The sequence below is a fragment of the Tympanuchus pallidicinctus genome, unplaced genomic scaffold, assembly GCF_026119805.1.
Source record: "Tympanuchus pallidicinctus isolate F22 unplaced genomic scaffold, pur_lepc_1.0 scaffold11, whole genome shotgun sequence".
Taxonomy (NCBI): Eukaryota; Metazoa; Chordata; class Aves; order Galliformes; family Phasianidae; genus Tympanuchus; species Tympanuchus pallidicinctus.
The window spans coordinates 18,519,891-18,542,237 of NW_026294627.1; the positions used below are offsets into that span (position 1 = coordinate 18,519,891).

Consider the following 22,347-nt stretch of genomic DNA (forward strand, 5'->3'; position numbering starts at 1 on the left):
TAATCAGTCCAAGGTGACTTTTCTAGTAGTGAAACTCTTAGTCGTGTGATATAAACAGAGGAGTTTTTGTCTCCAGGATCTGATAGTGTCATTAAACCTTACAGATCCTCCACAGCTCCTGGAGAAGCACCAGCACTTGCCTTTTTGCATCCAAGTTGCTGTCTCCCTGTTTTATCTCCCCAAAGCAACTGCCATCCAAATTTGCAAATGTACCTAATTTCAAATCCCTCAGCTTGGGATACTCACTCTGAAGAGGTCAGTTGCCCATTTTTATACCAAACTTTTTCAGATCACAGCCTCTGGAAGCTGACAAATCTGAAAAATCCACATTCAGCCACACAGGCATAGAGGTACCACTGAAAAACTGAGAAATGTTGATCCTCAAAACAGATTCAACGAATCCTGTGGTGTGTTACTGCCCATTTCCTCCTCAATTCCATGCCCTAAAACTGCTTTCCAAGCGGTGCTTGGCTCCCAGTCTCTGTGCTCTCAGACCCCGCTTTGCTGGACTTCACTTAGCCATGTTGTGTCTGTGTGTGTCTTCCCCAGAACTGGTTGCTGCTCACGAACTGGAGAAAACACAATTAAAGGAAAATTTTGAAAAGCTGCGGCTGTCGCTCCAGGTTAGCAGTTCTGTTATTTCCCACCCTGCAGTGCTGTTGCAGAGCACACCAGGCCCTTGAATCTTACCAGCTGTATTTTGTAGTGCCCATTGGGAAGGCACTGCTCCCCTTTGTCCCTATCCATCCCTCCAGCACAGGAACCCACGTGCCAGGGATACCTCATCTTCTCTAAAGGCCTCATCTGCTCCACCTGTCCAAAGTGAGATGAGCAGCCAAGGTGTCCCTTGGGCTTTTCTCACTGTTTTGGCTGATTCCAAATATGCTGTGTCTGGAAGAGAAAAGCAGGCAAACCTACAGGGAGGAAAATGCAGCTAGGGTTTGTGTTAGCTTTGGAAACCGTGTGAACAAGATGCCTGAGTACATAGTGCCAGCTCTGTTTGATTGTCTAGGCTGAGATTAATTATGAGTTAGAAAAACCCCAGCTGGTGTGTATTGTTACATGCAGCACTTGTCACACCTCATGCAGCTTTTACAGCTCCAGCCTATTCTGCAGTATGCACTGATGCAGTGTTACAGCTGAGAAGTGACAAACACAAAATATAAAATGTGACCTCACAGCAACTGCAGCTTTTACAGGAGTGGGCTGTACAGAAGGCGCAGGAGTACCTTTCGTGGGAACAGAAATGAGACTGCTTAAAATAGCACATTGTTCCTGTAGACAGCTCTGAGGTGTCATTCAAAGCCTACTCTGCTAACTCACCGTTGCTTATTATCGTATCAGAAGCCCCTAAGTAGGCTGGAATGTGGCCTATAAAGGTGAAGGAAGCACGATGGGCATCTCCTCCACCCCATTCAGACTGTAAGAACTGCACAACAGATCTCTTTCATGCTTGCAGTGTAAATGCCAGCTGTCTCAAGGCAGGTGTGGTTGTTCTGATTCATCCCAAGGTGACAGGGTGATTTAGCATTGAAGACATGTAATGGAGCAATGCCAGCCATTGTCATCCAGCTGCAGGCAGTGCAGGGATCTCAGGCCTGCCCAAGGCACTTCGTTACGAAAACCCCACTGTACATTCAAGTGACCTTACATAAAAAGCTCACCTGGCAGTGGTTTCTGAGCCTTGGTTAGCTCCCCTGCTGGTTGCACAGTGCAGATTGGCTTGTGTGGATGCGAGAGGGGTGATTGACGACATGGTGATGTGATCATTTGTCCTCCCCTGCAGGACCAGATAGACACCTTCACCTTCCAGAACCAGTCCCTGAAGGCCAAAGCAGACCGATTTGAAGAGGCTTTGAAGAAAAGCACTGAGGAACAGCTGAAGGTAGTTGGCAATTATCATTACACAGCCTTCGTATGTGCTTCTGTGTTTGGCACACATCAGTGTTAGCAAAAGGATCCTACAGCAGGGACTGGGGCTCATGCCTCCACCAGGACCCTGAATCTTGAACGCTGTGGATAAGTCAGCATTGATAGCCTTGTCCTGGATGCACCTCAGCACAGGGCCATTGTCCATTGTCTTCCTTCTGTCCTCTATTCTTTCACCCAGCATATGTAGCTCTGTTTCCAAAACATTCCCTGAACTCTACCTCGTATGTCCTTTTTGTTGTGTTTGTCTTTTTCTTCTCTTTCACTTTACTTTTTATCTTTTCACATTTATTCTATTCATATTCTGAGCCTACTTGTGTGATGTTCCACGTATTCCCTCATTTTTTTCCTGGGCTTATGTGGACAGACCTGTCACATCATTAAATATTTATCCAACTGCTGTCTACTGCAGCCAAGCTGTTAGCTTACAGTGTGCAAGTGAATGCTTGCTGCAGCTATTTATCTGAAATGAAATAACACCAAAATGAACTTCTCTAAAGACATTTATTAAATTTGGGTCATTTCAGCATGTTCACAGCACAGCCCCATGGATGAGACAGAGGGGGACAGGGAGTGAACATAGTAGGGTTGAGTGAGGGCATCTAGAAGCTTTCAGATGGGAAAACTCCTTAGAAAAGGAGCACAAGTGTCTGAAACTGCCTTGGCCATGGAAACAAGTAGTGTCAGTGCCTTCCATGCCTGCTGCAGTACTTAATTAACATAATGGCAGCACAAATTCTGCTGTGTCACCATGATGTCAATGCCTGTTACTCCAAGACAGCTCACTGGTGTGAGTTACAGGCACAGAAATCCAGAAAACCATGAATCAGCAGCATCCCATCCGTCTAGCTACAGAGCTGGTCAAAAGAAAGGTATCAGTGGCTGCCCAGATAAAAGGATGTTCCAGGAGAGAATATCAGGGTTCAGATCAGCTGGGGAGGCTCACCTCCATCTGCCTTTCTCAGCACTAAGAATCCTAAACCATTGGTAGACTGGAAAACTTTACCTCGTGGCTGAAGATGCACTGATGGCTGACATAGACAAAATGCTGGCATGTTTCCTAGATTGCACAAGCTCCTTACCTGCACTTAGAAGAAGATCTGAAGAGCTTAAAACATGTTCTGGAACTGAAGAACCATCAGATTCATGAACAGGATAAGAGGATTATGGAGCTAGAAAAACAAGTGAGTTGTCATTTTTTCTTTTGGAGGAGACATCACAGAAGTAGAAAAGTAGAAGTTTGGTTACAGCAGGTGAATTTAAAAAGGGGGGAGAGGAAAACATGTTGGGAAAGACGCAGTAAAGGAGGTTCATGAATGGCTACCTGTTGTGCTCTCCCACAGCCAAGCACATAGCTTCTTCTACTGTAACATCTCAGATTTTCACTCAGAAATTGGGATCTTTTCCCTCCCCTTCACCTACCCATGACACTTTGATTTCTTCCACACATCTCTTGGCCTGTATTGCTTTTATATGTGGCTACCTGCTCAGCCTGTGCATTAGATTATGAGGTGAGGGGCATAGGAAGAATAGAAGAAGGGGAGCATTGTGGTCTTCCAGGGCATAATGTTGTACAGCACCCTGCAAGAGCCAGGTGCCATTTAGGACTGGGAAGGGCAAAGAGGGGAAAACTGAGCCATTTGTGTCCTGCTGCTGCTGGTGAATTAGCAATATTCAGCTAGCAGTCCCTAGCAAAAATCACTCTAGGAGAGCTCTCTGAGGTAATGCTTTTCTGCAGCCTACGCTGTTTTCTCATCCTTTGCTTGTGGGGATCTCTGATGAAGAACTCTCTGGTTCATCATCAGTTGCACTTTTTATTGGAAAGGGGATTCATTTTCTGAGGAATAACCTACAGTGACAGTGAGTGTGTAGTATGGTGACAGGATGAGGCATTACCTCAGCTGGGAAGCTGGGACAGCTGGTTCAGCACAGCATTCAGCAAGATTTGTTCCCATTTACGGGGAAATTTGAGAACTCAGACGATTATTTTGCTGAACAGATGCTTGAATCAGTGGATGTAGAGAAAAATGTCTCCTTACAGCTGAGATTTGTTAACTTTGCTCCTTCCAATATACTGCTCCTGAAGCAGAGCCAGAATGTGAAAACATGCACTGTAGAGTTATATTGGAAAATAAAAAAGCCAGCATTTAGTAGTCATTTAGCTGCTTTTGCTAATTAACCACATACAGCACACATACAGCATACAGCTCCTGCCCTTTATCACAGTAAAACACTAAGGCTACAGTGATCCAAGGGCACAACTGCTTTCTGTTTAAACATCTGCCTCTATATGTGCCAGAAACACCTCAGAGCATCTCCAAAGGCTCTGAGAGATGGGTGCCTCATAGGAAGCAGATGGGCATTTAAAACACAGGGTCAGGTGGGTGACAGGATCCTGAAAAGGCTGCCCTGAACAGAGCAGATTTGGATAAGGCTGATGGCCTGCCAGAATAAACTTACCCGTTTGGCTGCCCTGGCACAGCAGAGGGGTTGGAACTGGATGATCTTTATGGTGCCTTCCAACCTAATCCATTCTGTGCTTCTATGAGCATGTGCTGTCAGGATTGTAGACCATCATAGAGGTCCTGAGGCTCTCTCCCTGTTCTGTATTTCAGCTGAGGTCAGCACAGACTGAAAGAGATGTAGCAGTAGCCATGAGTGGTAGCACAGGGCATGGTGGGGATGGCCACATTTGGTGGGCCAGGAGACACTGCTGAAACTGGGCAGACAGCTGGCACGTGCAGAGAACATAAGGGCACGCTCAGTTCCTTGCCTACTGGAAATGAGGGCATTAGGAAAAGAGTGACAGAGAGTGAAGGTTGCACTCAGGAGGGAAGGAGATGCAGCTCTCCTATGCTTTGTGTTGGCACAGCTACCACTTATTAAAACCATCGAGGTTAGGGGAGCAGTGAAGGTGCTGTGACACTGATTCCTCTCTTGAAGTATTTCAAAATGGGACCAGAATCTGTTCTAATAAAATGTACTGTGGTGAGCCAGAATATCACCAAATCAGCAGCATCCATTACAGCTACCTGCATTGGTTGGTGATCACTGCTTAAATCTGATGCCTCCACCATAAAGTGTGACTTATTGAGTGCACAGTATTTTGATTCTCTCTAAAAGATTGGGAAGTTCAATAACCAAGCTCACACAGAGATAAGGTTCCCTTGCGATATCTTGTCTTCTTCCAAAAGTGTTGAATTCAGCAACATTCAACTGCTGGAAAAAAGCAAGAACTAAGGTGATAAAGCACGTCAGATTCAAAACCTGGGAAAAACAGAGCATCTGAGGCTGTAGTGCATGCCTCTAACCATATTTGGGATGTAATACACTGCTGGTGACATCCTCCAACTCTGTCCTTGGGCTGTCCTTAGTAAAAACCACTTGTGCTTGGGGCAGGATCCATTTCACCTAATTGTAGCTGCCACTGCCAGCAGCAGAGAGATGTGTCTGCAAGGGACACCACAGGGGATTATGTTTTATTTGTGCTGGCCAAGACTGGGACCCTCCTGCTCCTCAGTTAGGAAAAAAGGACTATTATTTCAGTTCTGCCTCCCTTGATGCTGTGTTCAGTTACCTCAAGTATCGTGTTCAGTTCTGGGCCCCTCAAGAAGGACTTGGAGGCTCTGGAGTGTCTCCAGAGAAGGGCAACAAAGCTGTGAAGGGTCTGGAGCTTAAGTCTGGTGTGGAGCAGGTGAGGGAACTGGGATTGGTTAGTCTGGAGAAGAGGAGGTGGGAGTTGGCCTCTTCTCTTGTCGCTTTGTTGGAACAGGCTGCCCAGGGGAGGTGGTGGAGTCACTGTCCCCAGAGGTATTCAAGAACCATAGAGATGTGGCAGAGAGGGACATGGTTAGTGAGCATGGGGGGGATGGGCTGATGGTTGGACTGGGTGGTCTTAGTGTCTTAGAGATCCTTTCCAACCTAAAAGGTTCTGTGGTTCTGTGATTCTACAAAGTTATCCCTGCTGCTGGCCACATCTTCACCAGAAAGTCACTCCTCTAAGCCTCAGCTGCAGTCAAGATGACCACCTCCAACCATTTTCAGATTTCAGAAGTTGCTCTGGGGTCAAATAAAGAACCAGTCTTCATGGAGTAGGCTTTGGGATTTCTTCAGACTGAAAAAAACAAATAAACTCATTTTGTTGCAGGCTGAGAAAAATTTAATCCTGGAAGAAAAGATCACTGTGCTGCAACAGCAGAACGAAGAACTCAGAGCCAGGATTGAGCAGAACACCGTCATAACAAGGTTTGCAGAGATACTTGTACTCTATCTGAGCTTACAGAGAGGCTGCAAATTTTAACTGCCCAAGGCTGACACTTATTTCAGAAAGAGAAGAATTCAGTGTATTTCCTCTTGAAAGTGCATGGTCCTTCTCTGCCTGTTCTATCAACAAATCATTTGTATATCAGGGTTTGTTTAACGTGAGGAAAATCACTTATCTATAAGAAATTATTTTCATGATTTTGATGTGCTGCTGAGTCCTTAGTTGCCAATTGCTTCTGATCGCAGAGTCAGTGCCACAAAACATGTTGGTGAGGGTGGGAAAAGCGGTTTCACAGGGACAGCCTAACAGTGCTGCCATCACCCAAGCAGGGTTACCTTTGGTTTTGTTGTTGTTTGCACTAACAACCTGACTGGAGTGACAAGGTTCCTTGTCAACAGAGACATCTGCTTTTGGGCTGGTGAGCCTTTTTTTTTTTTTTTTTCCTCTGAAAATGCTGGTTAGAAAAGGTTGTAGTGGGGCTTTGGGTATAATTTTTATGGTCTGTCTTGTTGGGCACTGCAAAAGAAAAATTCCATGTGTTGCAAAGCTTTCCTATACAGTTATTTCTCCAGGGTGTGCTCCCTGCAGACTTTCTCACACTGTTTGGACTGTGAGCTTACACCACAGCTGTTTCTTTAATGGGATTGTGAATAGGATCTTTTTCCACTACTGGGCAAGCAGCTTTCCAAAATCTACCAGCCCGTATCTTTAAATCCTCTGACTCTGCAAATGCTGCTTTGTGGCTCAAAATTGACAGAGGAAGAGGAGAAAAGCAGACATACATGCACAATCAACTTAGCTCCACTGCTGTAAGAAACTCGGCCAAAGAAGCAGAAATCCTCAGCTGCCAGAGCCCTGGAAATACATGATGGGTGGTTGTGTTTGTGGGTCAGGTTTTATTTCTAAAAACTCTTCAGCTGATAATTGGGCCAGGTAGATGCCCTGAGGCCCCTGTTGGCTTGCCCCAGGACCAGGCTCCTGCCCAAGCACAGTGGGGATGCAGAAACCAGACGATGCTCCCAGAACGAGACCAAGTTGCACATCCATCAGTCCCACCATCTGCCTGGACTGTCCCATTTCCTTTAGCACAGCCACCTGGCTAGAGGCAAGCAGACTTACGAGGTTTGGTGCCTATAGATTGCTCCGTCCCACCCTTGAAGCAGCCAGTGGGTTGTGGGGAGCTTCCCTGATGCTGCAGCCAGGAATGGAGGGTCAGGATGGTCAGGACCCAAAGGCTCACAGGGCATTTATGGAGCAGAGCATCATCTGAACAAGGGAGCACAGAGCACAGACTCCTTTCCCTTTGCACACTGCAGCAACTGGGTGGGTGGAAGAGTCGGGTGCAGTGGCACTCACCTCTTTGCTTGTGCTCTGCCACCTCACAATTGCTGTTCCTTGTGGCTCAGATTTGGTGGCAGGGTTGAGAAGCAAAGGTGAGAGTTACGGCTGCCACTGGAGTTGACAACAGAATTTTGTCCCTCATTACACAGAAAAATGCCCAAAACCAACATTCTCCACCGCTGTGGAGGAGATGGAGCAGCTCAACAAGCACCTCTGGGTGATGGTGTACCTCTGGGCAAAGGTGGTTGGGAAGCACAGGTGTCTAATAACCTGGGGCCCTGGCCTTCACCTCAGGGGTGGGTTTGGAACCTCTGAGGCTAAGGGGCACAATCCCAGGTAGGAACTGCTGCACCAGTGAACAAATTCTGCAAACAGGGCACACAGCACCACGCTTGCAACCCCATGTGCTGAATGGGGGGAGAATGATCCAAGAAGTTTCACTTAGGGCTCTTGGGGCTGAAACCAACCCAGCCCTGAGCAGATAGTGATGAGAAGAGGATGCTTGAAGCCTCTGGGTGTACCCACATCCCCAAGCCAAGTACCTGAACAGCTGTGTCCCAGCTGCAGTCCTAGGGATGAGGTAGGGTGGTGTGGAGGGAGGTAGGTGGCCTCCTGCTTCGCTGCCTCTCGTGCTTCTGTGCCTCCTCCATCCTGGTGAGCCTCATGTGCTGGCTTCCCTCCCCAGGCAACTGTCGGAGGAGAACGCCAATCTCCAGGAACATGTCGAGAAAGAGGTGGAGGAGAAGAAGCGGCTGAGCAGAACAAACGAGGAGCTGCTCTGGAAACTGCAGGCAGGAGACGCCGTCAGCCCTGTGAAAACCCCCCGAGCATCATCCACATCATTTTATCGCTGCTCTGCAGGGAACTCCTCGCCAGCCAAAGCCAGAACCGTGCGACGGTGATCCATCACGGCCCCCTGCCTCGGGCATGTTTGCAGCTGCTGAACCTCACACCCAAGGAAGCCCCACCATCAGCAGGTGCCAGGCTCGTGGCTGCAAGCATGCTCCCTGGCTGCATAGCTTCACACTAGGCAGGGCTCTCCGAGAAACCTTAGATAGGAGCTCATGGTTTTGACACATTCATTACAATAGCAGGGAGGATAGTGATAAGTTAGGATAGCAGAAAGGTAGGCTAGCAAGTTAGGATAGCTAGAAAGGTAGGTTTAGCTTAGTATGATAATAATTTCACTGTTGTTAGAGCCAGCTGTTGGAAAATGCTATATTACAGGTTCGTTGGGATGGACTGCTGCTGCAGTACTTCAGGTTAGTCTCAAATAGAGTTCCAGTTGTGAATATTTCTGTGTATGTGTCTGTGTTTATATATATGTACTGTACCTTTATACCTATATATAGACGCACACACATATGTATGTAGTTGAAGACGTTCTGAATTGCATTTTTTTATACTCTTGGATACCACTAAGTGCTGATCTATTTTCATTACAGTCAGCGGTTTTCTAACTCGTGCCTAAGACTTGTATCAAAACAAAACGCATTTCTGTTGCGCCTCCCAGCAACATTTATACCCCAACCAGAAGGAAGTCCCACAGAAATAGAAGCGCCTTCCAAGTGACCACCAAGTGGTACAATCCTTAACACCAGCGACTTTGGCATTCTGAGACAGTACTGCCTTGAGAAAACACCTTTGCATCGAGCACCAGATGAGAAACACAAACCATCCACTGCTTTTAGCTCTTAGCATTGATGTTGTGAGTGGGGATGGGGTAGAGATGAGAAACCTGAGTTTTAGTCAATATGATAGAGGTTACTGGGTAATGTGTTTCAATTTTAGACTCTTTAGCTCCTAGATTACTTTTGTCTTGTTTCCCCTTAACCTAATTTTAAAAGTCAGAACCTCTGTGTGTAGGGTTCTGTTCAGGTTGATATGTTTCAAGTCCCACGAGAAAGGAGAAGCAAACCAACCCTTTGTGTTCAGACCTTTGCTGACCCAGCATTAGGCTGAGCTGGTGGAACACCAGGCGTGATACAGAGGGCTGCATGGGCGCAGAAGAGGTCAGAATATTCCATACCTACCCATGTCTCACACCACTGTATTTTACCCAACATTGCAAAGTGTGTGTGGGATCCGTGCCCGGCTTTGCTGGAACGCTCTCAGGATGACCTCTGCAGCTCAGACACAGATTTGGTCACTGCCAGTACATTCCTAGTCCCTCTGCAATGCTATAAAAATAATAGCGATGTTGGGTTTTATTCTCCTTTTCTTGAGAAATTTACTTTTGTAGCAGCTTTTGCATGTGATGCTGAGTGACTCGAGCATCTTGTTAGGATAGACCTTAGCACAGCAGCTGCCGTTGAAACATGTTGCTAGGTGGTAGTGTGCCCAGCAAGTACAGCCTGGAAGTACAGCCTATTCTAATAGGTGCACACACAAAGGCCCTCCTCACCAGTACAAAATAACCACCCTCAGAACTGCTGCATGCACAGAAAGCTGCAATACCTCCAGTGTTGTGCTTCAGTCTGCCAATGCAGTTCTGATGAGATGACAAAGTCAGAATTGTTACCATGATCTGATCTCAGCTTCCCCACGTTGAACACACTGGAGCATATTATCAGCCTGGGATGGGCTGGCCAAGCCTGGCCTTCATTTCTTCATTGTTTTCCTCTATTTCTGGTGCTTTCCTACTCCCATTTTTGAATTAAATTCGTATTCAATAATTGCTTCCAGCAGTGAATTGAGAGTGGGGCTTCAATGCTGGGAAAACGTTGGACCAGCCCTAGTTCTGCCATCACTTGGTGTCATTGCCAGCCTCTTCTCCATGGAACTGTTGCCTCCCAAGCCTGCCTGTCACTGAATGCTTCCTTGGTGGGACCTCCAAATCACTGGCAAAGCTCAGAGCCTGGTGGGGAGGTGCCCCGGTCCAGCAAACCTTCCTGGGGGATGTCACAGGTACCTCCTGAGCCCAGAACCAGGGAGTTCCGTCCCCCCAAAAATCATTCCTTTCTTTTGCCATGGATGCCCACCATGGGCTGGCCCCAGTGCAGGCTCCCCTGCTCAGTGATGCTGGCACATCTCCCTTGAGGACAGGGCACCCACAGGTGCCTGGCCCTCCCCATAGGGACCGGGAGGGGCAGAGCAGGGGTTCACTCACCCCTCATCCCTCTGGCAGCAGCTTGGAGTTACCAAACGTTTGCAGATTGAGCACTGAGGCCTTGGCGCATCCCACTGCGGGGCCCTGGGGATGGCACAGCAGCAAAAGCTGCTGCTGGTGACAGTGGAGGGGAAGAAAGCTGACGCTAACGGGTGCAAATCAGGTATGTTCCGTCTCTGCACTGATCGCTTGTGTCCCATGGACACGCCAAGGAGCCCCTGTACAGTTCCCACACAGCAGGTGTGATCCGGTTCGCTCTGTGGCTAATGAGTACAGGAAGTTTGTATTATTTCAGTTCTGATGTACAGATAAGTGTAATATATTCCTGATAATAAATACAGGCGCCAGCACACAGCGTGGGTGGGCGCACAAAAACTGGGGTGTCCTGCTGTGTTTTCTGCGTACACAGACGTACAGACACTGGCATGAATGGAAGGCAAAGCGAAATCCCGTGGCAGTGCGGTAAGGAATGGGGCTTCCTGGCAGGGAGCAGCTGAGTGGGGTTAGCACAGCTCACGTGCTGTGCATTAGCTCCAAATCCCACTGAGAAAAACGAGGCTCACAGACCAGCACATCCCCACAGCGACACAGCGCTGCCCTGGGTGAGGGCACTTCTCAGGTGTCTGGGCTGAGGCACCTTTAGGACACTGAGCTGGGGCTCTTCCTGGCATCCTCCCGACACGAGGGGGGCAGAAAGCACAGTGCCCCATTGAGGATTGCAGTGCCTCCCCGTGGGCTCATCCCAACCCTGAAACCCTCCCAGGCAGAACGTGCTGGTGCACAGCCCCTATTTCCAAACACACGTGGCAGCACCAGGGGCTGCACCTCAGGGCAGTGCCCTCCTGCGCAGCCTGCAGGCACTACAGATAGCTGGAGGACGGAGACAGGCTCAAAAATAAGGGCAAACAACAGGCGTGGTTTATTCGAGTACTGAGAAAAATGCTTTAATGCTGTACCACTTAACGAGAAGTGAATTGCCAACAGCTTCATTTGGTGGTGAAGTATTTACAGTGGCACCAGGACAAAAGGGAGCTGTGCACACGCGCGGGGAGGGCGAGGTTCACATTTCAAAACGTAAGGCTTCAGGCGCTGCACGGACACGGAAAAAAGAAATGCAACCGAAAGAAAGGTAAAAAAGATAAAAAATAGATCTGTCTGCAGAACAAGCATCAAAACTATTTAACACGCCTGTAAGAAACTCTGAGAAACCATTAGGAAAATAGACCGTCAACAGAAAGGTATATACATTGCGCTTAGTAATTAGAAAATAAACACTATACAGACTTCCATGGCTTCAGTCCGTCAAGTCGCTTTGCTGGCCGCGCTCACCGTTGCTCAGTGGAGCACTTGAGGGCACGGCTCAGCCTGGGGGCAAATTCCCTGAGAGCATCCCAGGAGGTGCTGCCTCCATGCCCTGCCGGGTGGGGGCTCAGACAGAGAGGGAACGGTCCCACGGCAGGGATGGGGTGGAGATGCAGGCGTGTTCGGCCATCACTTGGGCAGATGGTAGCAGTGCTCCGTTGTGGGTGGTTTCCTGGGGTGCAAATTGTGCCAGGAGGAATTTGAGAGATCCCGGTGGAACTGTTTAAAACAGCGCCACTAAAGAGTTGATCTTACAAACTATGATTCCCCCTAACAGTGCTTTGTCTCCAAGGCAATAGGAATGGAAGGAGCCTGCAGCACCACCCACTGCTACAGGGGTTTGGCTTAGCCCAGGGGGAGCTCTGCTGAGTGCCCCTGTTCTGAGCCCCCCCAAAACCCTGCCCTTACACACCCACGAGGCTCGAGGCTCTGCTCCCTGTCCCACACCAGGGCCTGGTGATCCCCACACAGCCACGCAAGAGGATGGTGAACAGCACCCCGAGGGATGAGAGAAATTGGAAATGAAGCCAGAACCCACGCGGCAACGATTCTCAGCAACCAAAGAATGATGTTTGTAAGGAAGTACGCAAAAGCTAGTCATGATTCTGTGATTTTTGCACCTTCATGGTGAGAAGGGCGCTGCTGTAACAGCCTTTGAGAAAGGCTGCCTGGCCACGTGCTGGTGGCTCCTCTCCAGTGAGCTCCTCTCCACGTTGGCCGCCCCAGTTGAGGCTGCCCCATGGGCAGAGTCATGGCACTGACACAAAAGGGTCTGCTCTGGCACCGAGCAGAGGCAGCACTTCTCTGTTCCCACCCCTCCATCCAGTAAAATGCATCTGTACAAAATATAATAATAAAGCAAAATAATTGTGGAGCTATTTACAAAGATGAGCTCGATGCAAGAGAAGCATCTTGTTCACAAGAGCGAGGTGATAGCAGCAGTTGCGTGTCCCCAAAGATACCTGGAGTGACCTATGGGACATGCAGACATCAGCAGGGACGCAGAGACCAAAAAAAAAAAAAAGAAAAAAGAAGATTTAAAAAAATAATAAAAAATCACCCATTTGAAAACACCACCCCAGAAACAGGCAGCCAAATTTCTACCTTACAGCTTGCAAATCCAAGCGGGGCGGGGATGCAGCAGTGAGGACAGGGCAGAGCAGGCAGCAGTGACCGAGTCATTGCGTCCCCACACACAGCCTGGCACGGGGGCTTCCCCAGGGCTGGCACAGGCCATGGCACATTGGAACACTGGAACACAAAGCGTGGCGAAACAGAAGGATTTTCCTATGAAACCTTCTGGGAGAAAAGGAAATGACAGGAAAATGAACCCGATCCAGACTTCCCCTTTCTCCCAAGTGCTGATATTATACGCCACAAAAGCTGAAATAAAGTTATGGGATATAAATACCAGAACAGATCCCTAAGAATACAACAAAAATAAGTTAACATTTATATAAAAAAAAAAAATTACAGCAAGAAATCTGCATATTTTTAGATAATTTTCTTTGGAAATATACTTCCATCAGAATTCAGCCTCATATAGTCAATGCTGAACGTCTAAATTGCTCAGAGTTGGTACCCAAGGCAAAGGTCCTTACATTCTTGGTACAATGGGAAATATCCACACCCTCTGCATTCCCATTTTCCATTTTTTCCCCATCCTCTCATATCCTCAGTGCTTTCCAGGAGGTTTTGGCACACACTGAGTTTTTGCCCACGTTTAAATCCAAATAGGGCTCAACCTCCTGGGTTTTAATTTTGATACTCTTCTCTCTCTGCTTGAGTAAGACTTCATTTGTGTGCAAGGAAAAGAGGACTGGCAGATGGTCAAGGGTCCTGAAAGCACCCTGAAAATACACGCAGAGCACATTCCCTCCACCCAGCTCCAGCCCTCAGAAGAGCCTCCCAGTTTGCCAGAAGGCCAAGACTGGAACTCCTAGCAGGCAGAAAGGCTGTGCTGGAAAGCTGCAAGACACGACCCACCACAACATGACTGAGGGAGATGGTCTGGTTCTCACTTCTGCTGGTTAAGCCATACAGAGCCTGTTCCTCAGTCCACACCAGTATGATGGGATCGGGTGCCCTCAGCAGCAGGAGTTATGATGGCCAACAGACCAACTGCTCCAGGTGCTGGAGGCAGCAGCGTGGAGCAACCCCTACACAGGTTAGGAGAGAGGATTTCTGCAGTATCTGTTTGGGATTTGTTATTCAGCACATTTAAATAGCGGTGTTGCGTGGGCACAACCCACCTTTTGAATGCTTCCACAAGCCTTTTTTAGGGCAGGGAATTTGGCTGGGGAGATATCTGGGAGAATCTTTTTTGAAACTGCCTTTCAGCAAAGCCAAGGCCACGTCTGTGTTGCCAACTTAACACAGTCTTTGGTCTCACCTCTTCACAGAACTTCACAGAATCATAGAATGGCTTGGGCTGGGCAGGGACATTTTGCACCAGATCTGTTTGCTCAAAGCCCCATCCAACCTCATTCCCAGCACCTCCAAAGATAGAGAATTCCCATGGCCCAGGACATGCAGTGCGGGCAGCACAAGCATCTCTGGCCCCACAGGAGCACGTGTTGTAGCAAGAGCACACACTGCTGCACAGGTGGGTGGGCAGCACTCAGAGCAGGGGCTCAGCACATTTACAGCCCTGCTCAGGCCTGTGTTAAGCAGCTGAGCAGCCTGCAAGGTAAACTCTCAGCAAGCCAGCCCCCTAGTGTTGCCCCCTGCTCTGATGGGACCACTGGGAAGGAGAAAACCCTACAACATCCTCATGTCCCACCAGGCATGAGGCACGGACTCAAGTGCTGCTCACAAATGAAGTTCAATCCCTTGAGACTCTTCCTGTGTTCCTCCTTCCAGGGACAGAAACATGCTTCACCCTGATGCCGAATGCTCACAGCCAAATGCTTTATTCTACTATTCACACAGCCCACACTGAGGGAGCTCCTCTAACTTCCAACCAAACACATTTTCAGAGCTGGGCTCAAGAGCACTTCTGCCACCCCACAGGTTCCGCCCCACTGCTGGTCAGCTCTGACGTGAAGAGTTAGAAGGCTCTTTGGAGACACCTCTGCCCTTAAAGACATTCAAGTACTTGCACCAGATATTTCTATGACTAAACCCCAAATCCCTCTGCTGAGTCTACAGTCAGCAGGAACATCCGTTTCATTATCTGCACCCTGCCAAACGACCATTCAACCGACAATAAACCTCCCGACATTTCACAGTAGCAGTGTTTTAAAGTACATGAATGCCGAGTTAAAAGTTAAATGCAATAAAAACTATGAAACCTGATGCTCTGAAGAACATAAATCTTGCAGGTGCTTTCTTAACCAGGTGAAAGCTCACGTTTGCCGAGAGCCTTTTCTTTGTACGTACAAAGGTGGTACAGCTCACATCAGGTGAAGGAAGTGTCTGATCTAAGCATGACAATGGCACTGCAGATGTGCTCTGTATATATCAGGTAGAATATCTGTGGGGGGGTCATTCCCAGGGCTACTGAAAGAAGGACCTCTGCGAGGCCTGTTTCATAGCAGCATTTCAGGTTAACTGGCACACAGAAGCAGTTTTCTTTCTAGACACTGAAAAACAAAACAAAACAAAACAACGGGAGGGAGGAGGGAGAGTGCGTGGCCCCAGACCAGCTAACAGCACTGCTGGGAGCAGCTTTTCTTCCTTGTGATCCCTTTCAACTGCGCGACTAAGCAAACTGCAAGCTGCAGCAACAGGCCTGGGGATTCCCACACTGTGCTTCTTTCTTGCTGCAGTACTGATTAACCATATGCAACACTTCAGGAGCCCCATGGCACAGCTGCCTTCGCTGCAGCGGTCCCCGGTCGCCCACGAGCTACACACGTGGTCATTTGCAGCTGTCTGAGGCAGTGTCCATGCTTCTCTCTGTGTCTGCTGATGCTGCGTACGCAGCCTCCACGCTGTGCCATATTCCGTAGGAAAAGTAGATGATAAAGCCTGCAGGAGCCAAGGGAGAGAGGGAAGTTAGCTCTGTAAGGGGACAGACACCACTGCTCACACCTACAGGCATAGGTCACAGATCCAGGTTACAGCCCTCCTGACAGCTTGCAGCTTGGTATCACTGCCAGTCATGGAAAAGAAATCTAGGTTTAACTCAGGTTATAAAACCAGCGCTTGGAACAAAAAAACAAATGAAAAAGTAAAAGTGCCAACACAAAGATTGCTCCTCTGCACACCCTGCTTGTGCTGGCTCACAGCCACAGCTCTCTCTTTTAATATGGATTCCTCACACGGTGACACACAACCCTCCTTCTTCAGCTTGTTTTAATGCCCCGTGACATCTTAAAAGAAGGCACAGAGAGGAATTTTCACATTAAAGAAACAAAAATGCTCTGGCAGTCCATGAGGTTTGCACAGTGGGGTTCCAATTCTGGATGAATTTCTGTCTGGCGCTGCACAAGGCAGTGCTGGTTTAGCACTGAGATGTCCTGAGCTTAGGACGACCTGGCAAAGTGCTAACATAGGTAAAGTGGAATGAAAAAGGGCATGAGAAAACATGAAAAATGAGATCTGGGCAAAAAAGAAGCTATCTAGAGCATGGCTTTTGCCTTGATCAGGTTCAGAGCAAGTGGGCAGCTGCTTCAAGCAGCCCTTGTTGATTCACAGAATCATAGAATCACCAAGGCTGGAAAAGACCTCTACAATCATCGAGTCCAGCTGTCTACTACCACCCATACTGCCCACTGACCACATCCCTCAGTGCCACATCTCCACGTTTGCTGAACACCTCCAGGGACAGTGACTCCGCCACCTCCCTCAGCAGCCTCTCCCAATGCACTGCTACTATTTCTGAGAAGAAATTCTTCCTAACATCCAAGCAGAACCTCCCCTGGTGCAACTTGAGGCCATTCCCTCTCATCACTGTAATCTGGGAGAAGAGTCAACCCCCCACCCTCACCACAACCTCCTTTCAGACAACTGTAGACAGCAATAAGGTCTCTCTTGAGGCTCCTCTTCTCCAGGCTGAACAATCCCAATTCATCTGTCTTTGACCCTGCAAGTCTCCTACCACTGCAGGAAGAAGCTACAAAGCAGTATCCTGGTAAAGCTCCTGTCAGATGACCATAAATCGATCAGGCAGTCAATCACAATACCAGGCCACATACTGCTCAACATCTTCCCTGTGTACTCTGTACTCCGAGTACAAACACACACAAACTAACAAAACTGCATTAAAAAAAATATATATATATGTATATATATATGTAGCTGACCATGAAATCATTATGGAAGAAGCACATAAGCTGCATGATAGGTTGTTGTTTTGTCCTCACAAGAGTATTATGACCCTTAAATTTAAGACAAAGCTAGAGACACACTGCCTAAATGGCTTCAACGAAGTCACAGAGGTCACCCAACAGTTTAGAGTGCAGAATCCCTCCCTGGAATGCTACAGCAAATTTATAGTTAACAAAGTCTCAAGACTTTGAACACATATTTTTCTTCTCTTTTGAACTCACCTATGAGCATCCAGACTGCAAACCTTATCCACGTGCCTAGGTCTAGCTGCATCATGAGGTAAACATTCACAAAAATACTCACGATAGGAAGAAGGGGCAGAAGAGGTACCTGAAAAAGCAAGAGGGATACATTACATCTGCAGGGCAGAGCAGAGGGCAGGCAAGAACGTTGCATCCCTTGCTAATGGGATGTGATAGGTGCTACCATCACCCCAGCTGTTGGATCTGAGAAAAGGCAAAGTTAGATCTAACTACTGGACATGAGTCCCCTGTGTGACCACCACTCACATCACTCCAGTCCATTTTAAGAAGGGCTGTCCTAGCTCTGTGGTTTGGAAGGAGACAAGAAGCCAACTTCAGCTCCAACAAGCTAAGAAGAACACCATGGGTAGCACTGTGGCAGGAACCAACTGAAGACCAGGAGAGGGTTAAGCAAAGGTGAGAGGAGGAACTTCACCCAGCAGGTACTGTAGCTGTTAAGCAGTACACAGCAGGGGGATGAGCTCTTGAGGTGCCCCTTCCAACCTCAGCAACTGTGTGATCTTGTGTGATTCTGTGAAATAACTCCAGAACGGAAGAAAAGCAGGAAATACTGTAAAAGACCAGAGCAGCTACACCAACAGTGCTTCAGTGATCAGAAAATCAGAATACCATAAAGCCAAAAAGCAAAAAACAGAATGCGAAGAAATAGCAGAGGTGTGGACAGACGAAATTGAGGAGGACAAAGGTCTGTGAACATGGTGGAACTGAGAGGAAAACGGAAGGGATTTCCTTCACCTGTAAGGAAAAGGAGATTTACAAAAAATAAAAAGGCTGAAATATATTAAGCCTTTACTGAATTCAATTTCACACAAAAAAAGAAAAGACACCACATTCATGGCAACCAGCCATTCACATCATTAAGCAGGGGATGGGCACACAAGTTGAAAAAGAGAAGAATAATATTCTCCTAAATTAGGCATTGTCAAATAGCAGGGATAAATGACATTTCCCTAGGATGGTGAGGTATGTAGCTAAAGATTGCTGAATGATCTTTAAAACATTAGTAGTAGGCTTCTTTGAGAGCTCTTGGTAGACCTGGAAGGTCTCCAAAATCTGGGGAAGAAAGACAAATGACCTATTAAAAAGAAATATAGGAGAGCAACTGGGAAACAAACCAGTCAGCCTTGGATTCCCAGAGAGATTCTGGAGAAAAATCACAAAGCAGTTAGGCTGTAAATGCCTAAAAGACAACAAGGAGATAAGAAACAGCCATTACAGATTTAGCTCTGACAGGTAAAATTGTATTTTTTCCTTGGACAGAGGAGTGCCTGAAGGAAAAAAAAAAAAGGGAGATAAAATATCCTGAGTGTCAGGCAAAGAGACTCTTAGAATTAAGTTCCAAATATACAGCCCAGACAGCAGTTCTTAAGTTTTCTGCTCCTGCACACTTCTGTTTCCACTTTTGGGACCACAAACTCAAGATGAGCTGCAAACACTAACTGTAAGAGCAGTGAAAATGAGAGCACTTTAGAGGAAAGGATTAGAAACCCAAACAGCCTTTATAAATTGGAGAAATAGCCTGCAACCCATATGATGAAACATGACCTGCAGGATAATACTGAAAAGTGATCTGTATTTGTCAGTATAAAGGATAGCGTGCTTGAGCAAGGCAGGAAAATGCCAAGAGTTCCTCCTACTTAATTCTGTTAAAGAGAGACTGGTCATCCCTTCATAGCTAACAGCAGAGCATGAAAATAACAGCTAAATGTGCACTGTGGAAATTTAGAGTAAGCTATTGGGAAAAGCTTGCCAGCTAAAGGACAACAAAGTACTTCGAACATGACAAGGAGAAGGGCTGGTGTCCTTTCCCTGGAGGTGAAAGGACTGGTTAAAGGACTGAGCCACCCTTTCACATCGGTCCACACACACACTCCATCTGATGGAGCTGGAAGAAGAACTGATGTTTTTGACCGGGTGCCCCTTTGATCTCCATGCACAATCTTGCTACTTTGGTTCTCTCTCCCATAGCTACAATCTCATGTGGCCATTCTGATCTGCTGAAAAGCATTCCCTTTCCCTCTGGTCTCTGTTTCTTCCACAAGTTATAGCCATCTGTTTCAAAAACACCTCTCATCTGGCCACATCTCTAGATCAGGCTCTGTCCTCTCAGCTTCTCCTGGACTCCAGTTCCATTTACATTTCTTTCTAAGTCTTCTATGGCCATCTCTGATCTGATAGCTCATGACTTCCTCTCCTAATTCCCTCCCAAAGCTCTCAGCTAACTCTTTCAGCCCCATTTTCTATGCTGAGTTTGCTTATTCCCCTGGGGTGCTGCTGGACACACCTGTACGCTTACATTCTCTGTGTCACCGTTTGGCCAAGTCCCTCCTGATACACACAACGTGCATTGCCTCCTCCAGCCACCTTCAGAAAAGCTCTTTTCTAACTTCACCTCCCGGGACACTCACCTTAAAGGAAAGCTTAGTTTTGCTTTCAGGTTGTTTCCATACAATGAAGCTGATAACGAGAACAAGGATTGCAGCAATAATCCATACTGCCTTTATCAGCGTGCTTGGCTCGAGGGCAGTCAAGACACAGCTGCCCACGATAAGGAAACCTGTGAACAGACACCAAAAGCTTACCAATGCTTCATTTTTTTTAGCAAGAGGGAAAAAAAAAGAACAAAAAAACACCAAACCACAAGCAGGCAATGCAAAATCTGAAAGCATAGCAAACAAAACTTGAAAACAAGAAAATACAAATACCTTTTCCCTACACAGCCTCACATAGCTAATCTGTGTATTGCTTTTGAAGTCTTCATTTGAACCTGTAGATCCTCAGATCTCATTGAAATTGCAAGCAATCCTTAACAAGCAAGGAAGTGAGCCCTCCCACCATGGTGAGCACAACGATCACCCAGCTGGCTCACTGCCCCACAGCCACACTGCCTCGTACTTACCAATGATGCAGGTGGAGATGTTCACCACCAAGCCAGAGAACTTGGAAGGGTCTGAATTTGGGGGACACAGTATGGCTTTGAGGGAACATTTCTCCTCTTCCTCTGGCAGAAATCCTGTCTGAGACTCACTCGTGCTCACAGACTCATTGTTATCTGTCTCCTCTGTTGTTCGAGCCATCTGGTACGCCAAATTAGGCTGCTCTGGCTGATACCTAGGAAAAGAGAAGCAAAACAAAGAGCTTCTTGGTTTGGTGCAGGGTACCACACAGCACACTGACTGCAACCTAGATCTTTCTAGCATCAGAACAAGCATATGTAATGTCTACAGCCTTCTATTTCAGAGGACAATGCTAGGAATAACAAAGACTTTATGTGGAATTACAAAACCAATTACACGAGTAAATACAGTCAGCTATCATCACTTTAAGCTTGTTTGCAATGCCAATGTTCTAAGATGGACAGTATTCCCTTTCAGAAACCCTACCACTCTGACCACCAGAATATGACAGGGTGGTAGCAGGGAGGACTGGAGAAGCAATAGGCAGGAGAACAATCAGGTAGCATCAGCCTATGGGGTGATCTTTGGCTGTTAAGCCCTCATCTTCATGAGATGATGTTTTGGTGTGGAAGCAACTGAACTAACAGCTCAGCAGATATCACATCCTAGCAGCTGCTGATCACAGCACACAGTGACATTCTCTGTGCCCTGATCTCCTCTGTATCAGTCTCTTCTGCTACTGCCATCTACTGCCTCATAATGAAGGAAGAAGTAAACAAAGATCTGTAATTTTTTGTTGCATACATGGATAACACTTCATTCAACAAGTCACCACCACATGGATCCAGACAGAACAAACATTCTTTAACTGTCTTTTAAAATAAAGTTTTGCAGGAGACTCTCAGCCACAGGCCTAAGGAAAGGGCCATTTTGCTAGACCCCTTAAGATCAGTCCTGTGGAGATATGATGACAATGAGATCTTCTGTGACATGTGAATTGTGAAATGCAGTGAAATCCTTGGGTCCAGCCACAGCAGGGCATTAGTCACAGCACCCTACAGCTTCAGAAACAATTTAGTTGTTCCTTCAAAAGGCAGCTAAATCAGCTGCCCAGGCTGCTGCAAGGTTGTCTGTCAGCTCCACAAATCTATGATGGGGAAAGTGCCATATCATAAGGACTGCAGCTTGCAAAAGCAAATTAAGAAGCCATTTATAGCTATATGGAGAAGAGGAAGCCAAGAAGCCAAAGGGAAGGTATGAAGGACGAGAAAAATCCTCTGGCTCTGTACAGGGGGGCATGGTGGATGGCACAGGCACAGAGCAATGGTATTAAAATACAACGCCGGCCCTTCGTCAGCTGAAACCCGTTCTTAGTTCAACGCATTTGCTGTGAGCAGGTAAAAAACATTCACTAGACTCTGAATAACTCAGTGAACACATGAAGATATTTTTCAGCAACATCTTCAAAACTCAGTCCTCCTGGGTGGAGTGCTGTTGTCCATGAGGTGCCAAGCAATTAAGATACTCAATCGTCATCTTATTTTGGGGAAGCTATGGGAGTTCAGCTCTTTTTATAGACATGCATTGAGTCACTGATCCTGCAAAAACCTGCTCAGCTTCACTGCTGATGCTAGACTTTACAATGACTACCTTACTGCCTGACACAATTGGCAGCAACTTCACTGCTGACTGAAGGGTATCTTTGCTGACCTTCTCAAGGATGCAGACCAAAGGTAAAACTCACAAGCAATACAGCCATATCTTGCCTTGGTGCTGAGGTGTGTGCAGCTGAACTCTCACTCTAGGGCCTCAGAGGAACAAGGAACCTCCATGCAGTTGATCATTAGCTGGTTCTTTTTTTCAGACACCAAAACGGGTCCAGATGTCCAAGGACAAGCTGCTCACAAC

General features: G+C 47.2%; 2 protein-coding genes across 6 annotated transcripts in view; one reads left to right on the forward strand and one right to left on the reverse strand.

The window, feature by feature from the left end:
* MTUS2 (microtubule associated scaffold protein 2) overlaps window positions 1–11,018 on the forward strand; it is a 253,265-nt gene extending 242,247 nt beyond the window's left edge. For both annotated transcript variants that reach the window (XM_052671410.1, XM_052671409.1), the window contains exons 11-15: window positions 550–623; window positions 1,787–1,885; window positions 2,994–3,113; window positions 6,077–6,174; window positions 8,220–11,018. In XM_052671410.1, the coding sequence (XP_052527370.1) occupies window positions 550–623; window positions 1,787–1,885; window positions 2,994–3,113; window positions 6,077–6,174; window positions 8,220–8,436 (608 nt within the window). In that variant the 3' untranslated portion in view covers window positions 8,437–11,018. The remainder of the gene's footprint in view (window positions 1–549; window positions 624–1,786; window positions 1,886–2,993; window positions 3,114–6,076; window positions 6,175–8,219) is intronic.
* Window positions 11,019–11,561: 543 nt separating this feature from the next.
* SLC7A1 (solute carrier family 7 member 1) overlaps window positions 11,562–22,347 on the reverse strand; it is a 61,285-nt gene continuing 50,499 nt past the window's right edge. For 3 of the 4 annotated variants that reach the window (XM_052671429.1, XM_052671427.1, XM_052671426.1), the window contains 4 exons: window positions 20,442–20,653; window positions 19,951–20,099; window positions 17,501–17,609; window positions 11,562–15,977 (listed from right to left, as the gene is read on the reverse strand). In XM_052671429.1, coding sequence (XP_052527389.1) covers window positions 15,868–15,977; window positions 17,501–17,609; window positions 19,951–20,099; window positions 20,442–20,653 — 580 coding nt within the window. In that variant the 3' untranslated portion in view covers window positions 11,562–15,867. The remainder of the gene's footprint in view (window positions 15,978–17,500; window positions 17,610–19,950; window positions 20,100–20,441; window positions 20,654–22,347) is intronic. The other variant, XR_008203557.1, reaches the window with a different exon arrangement.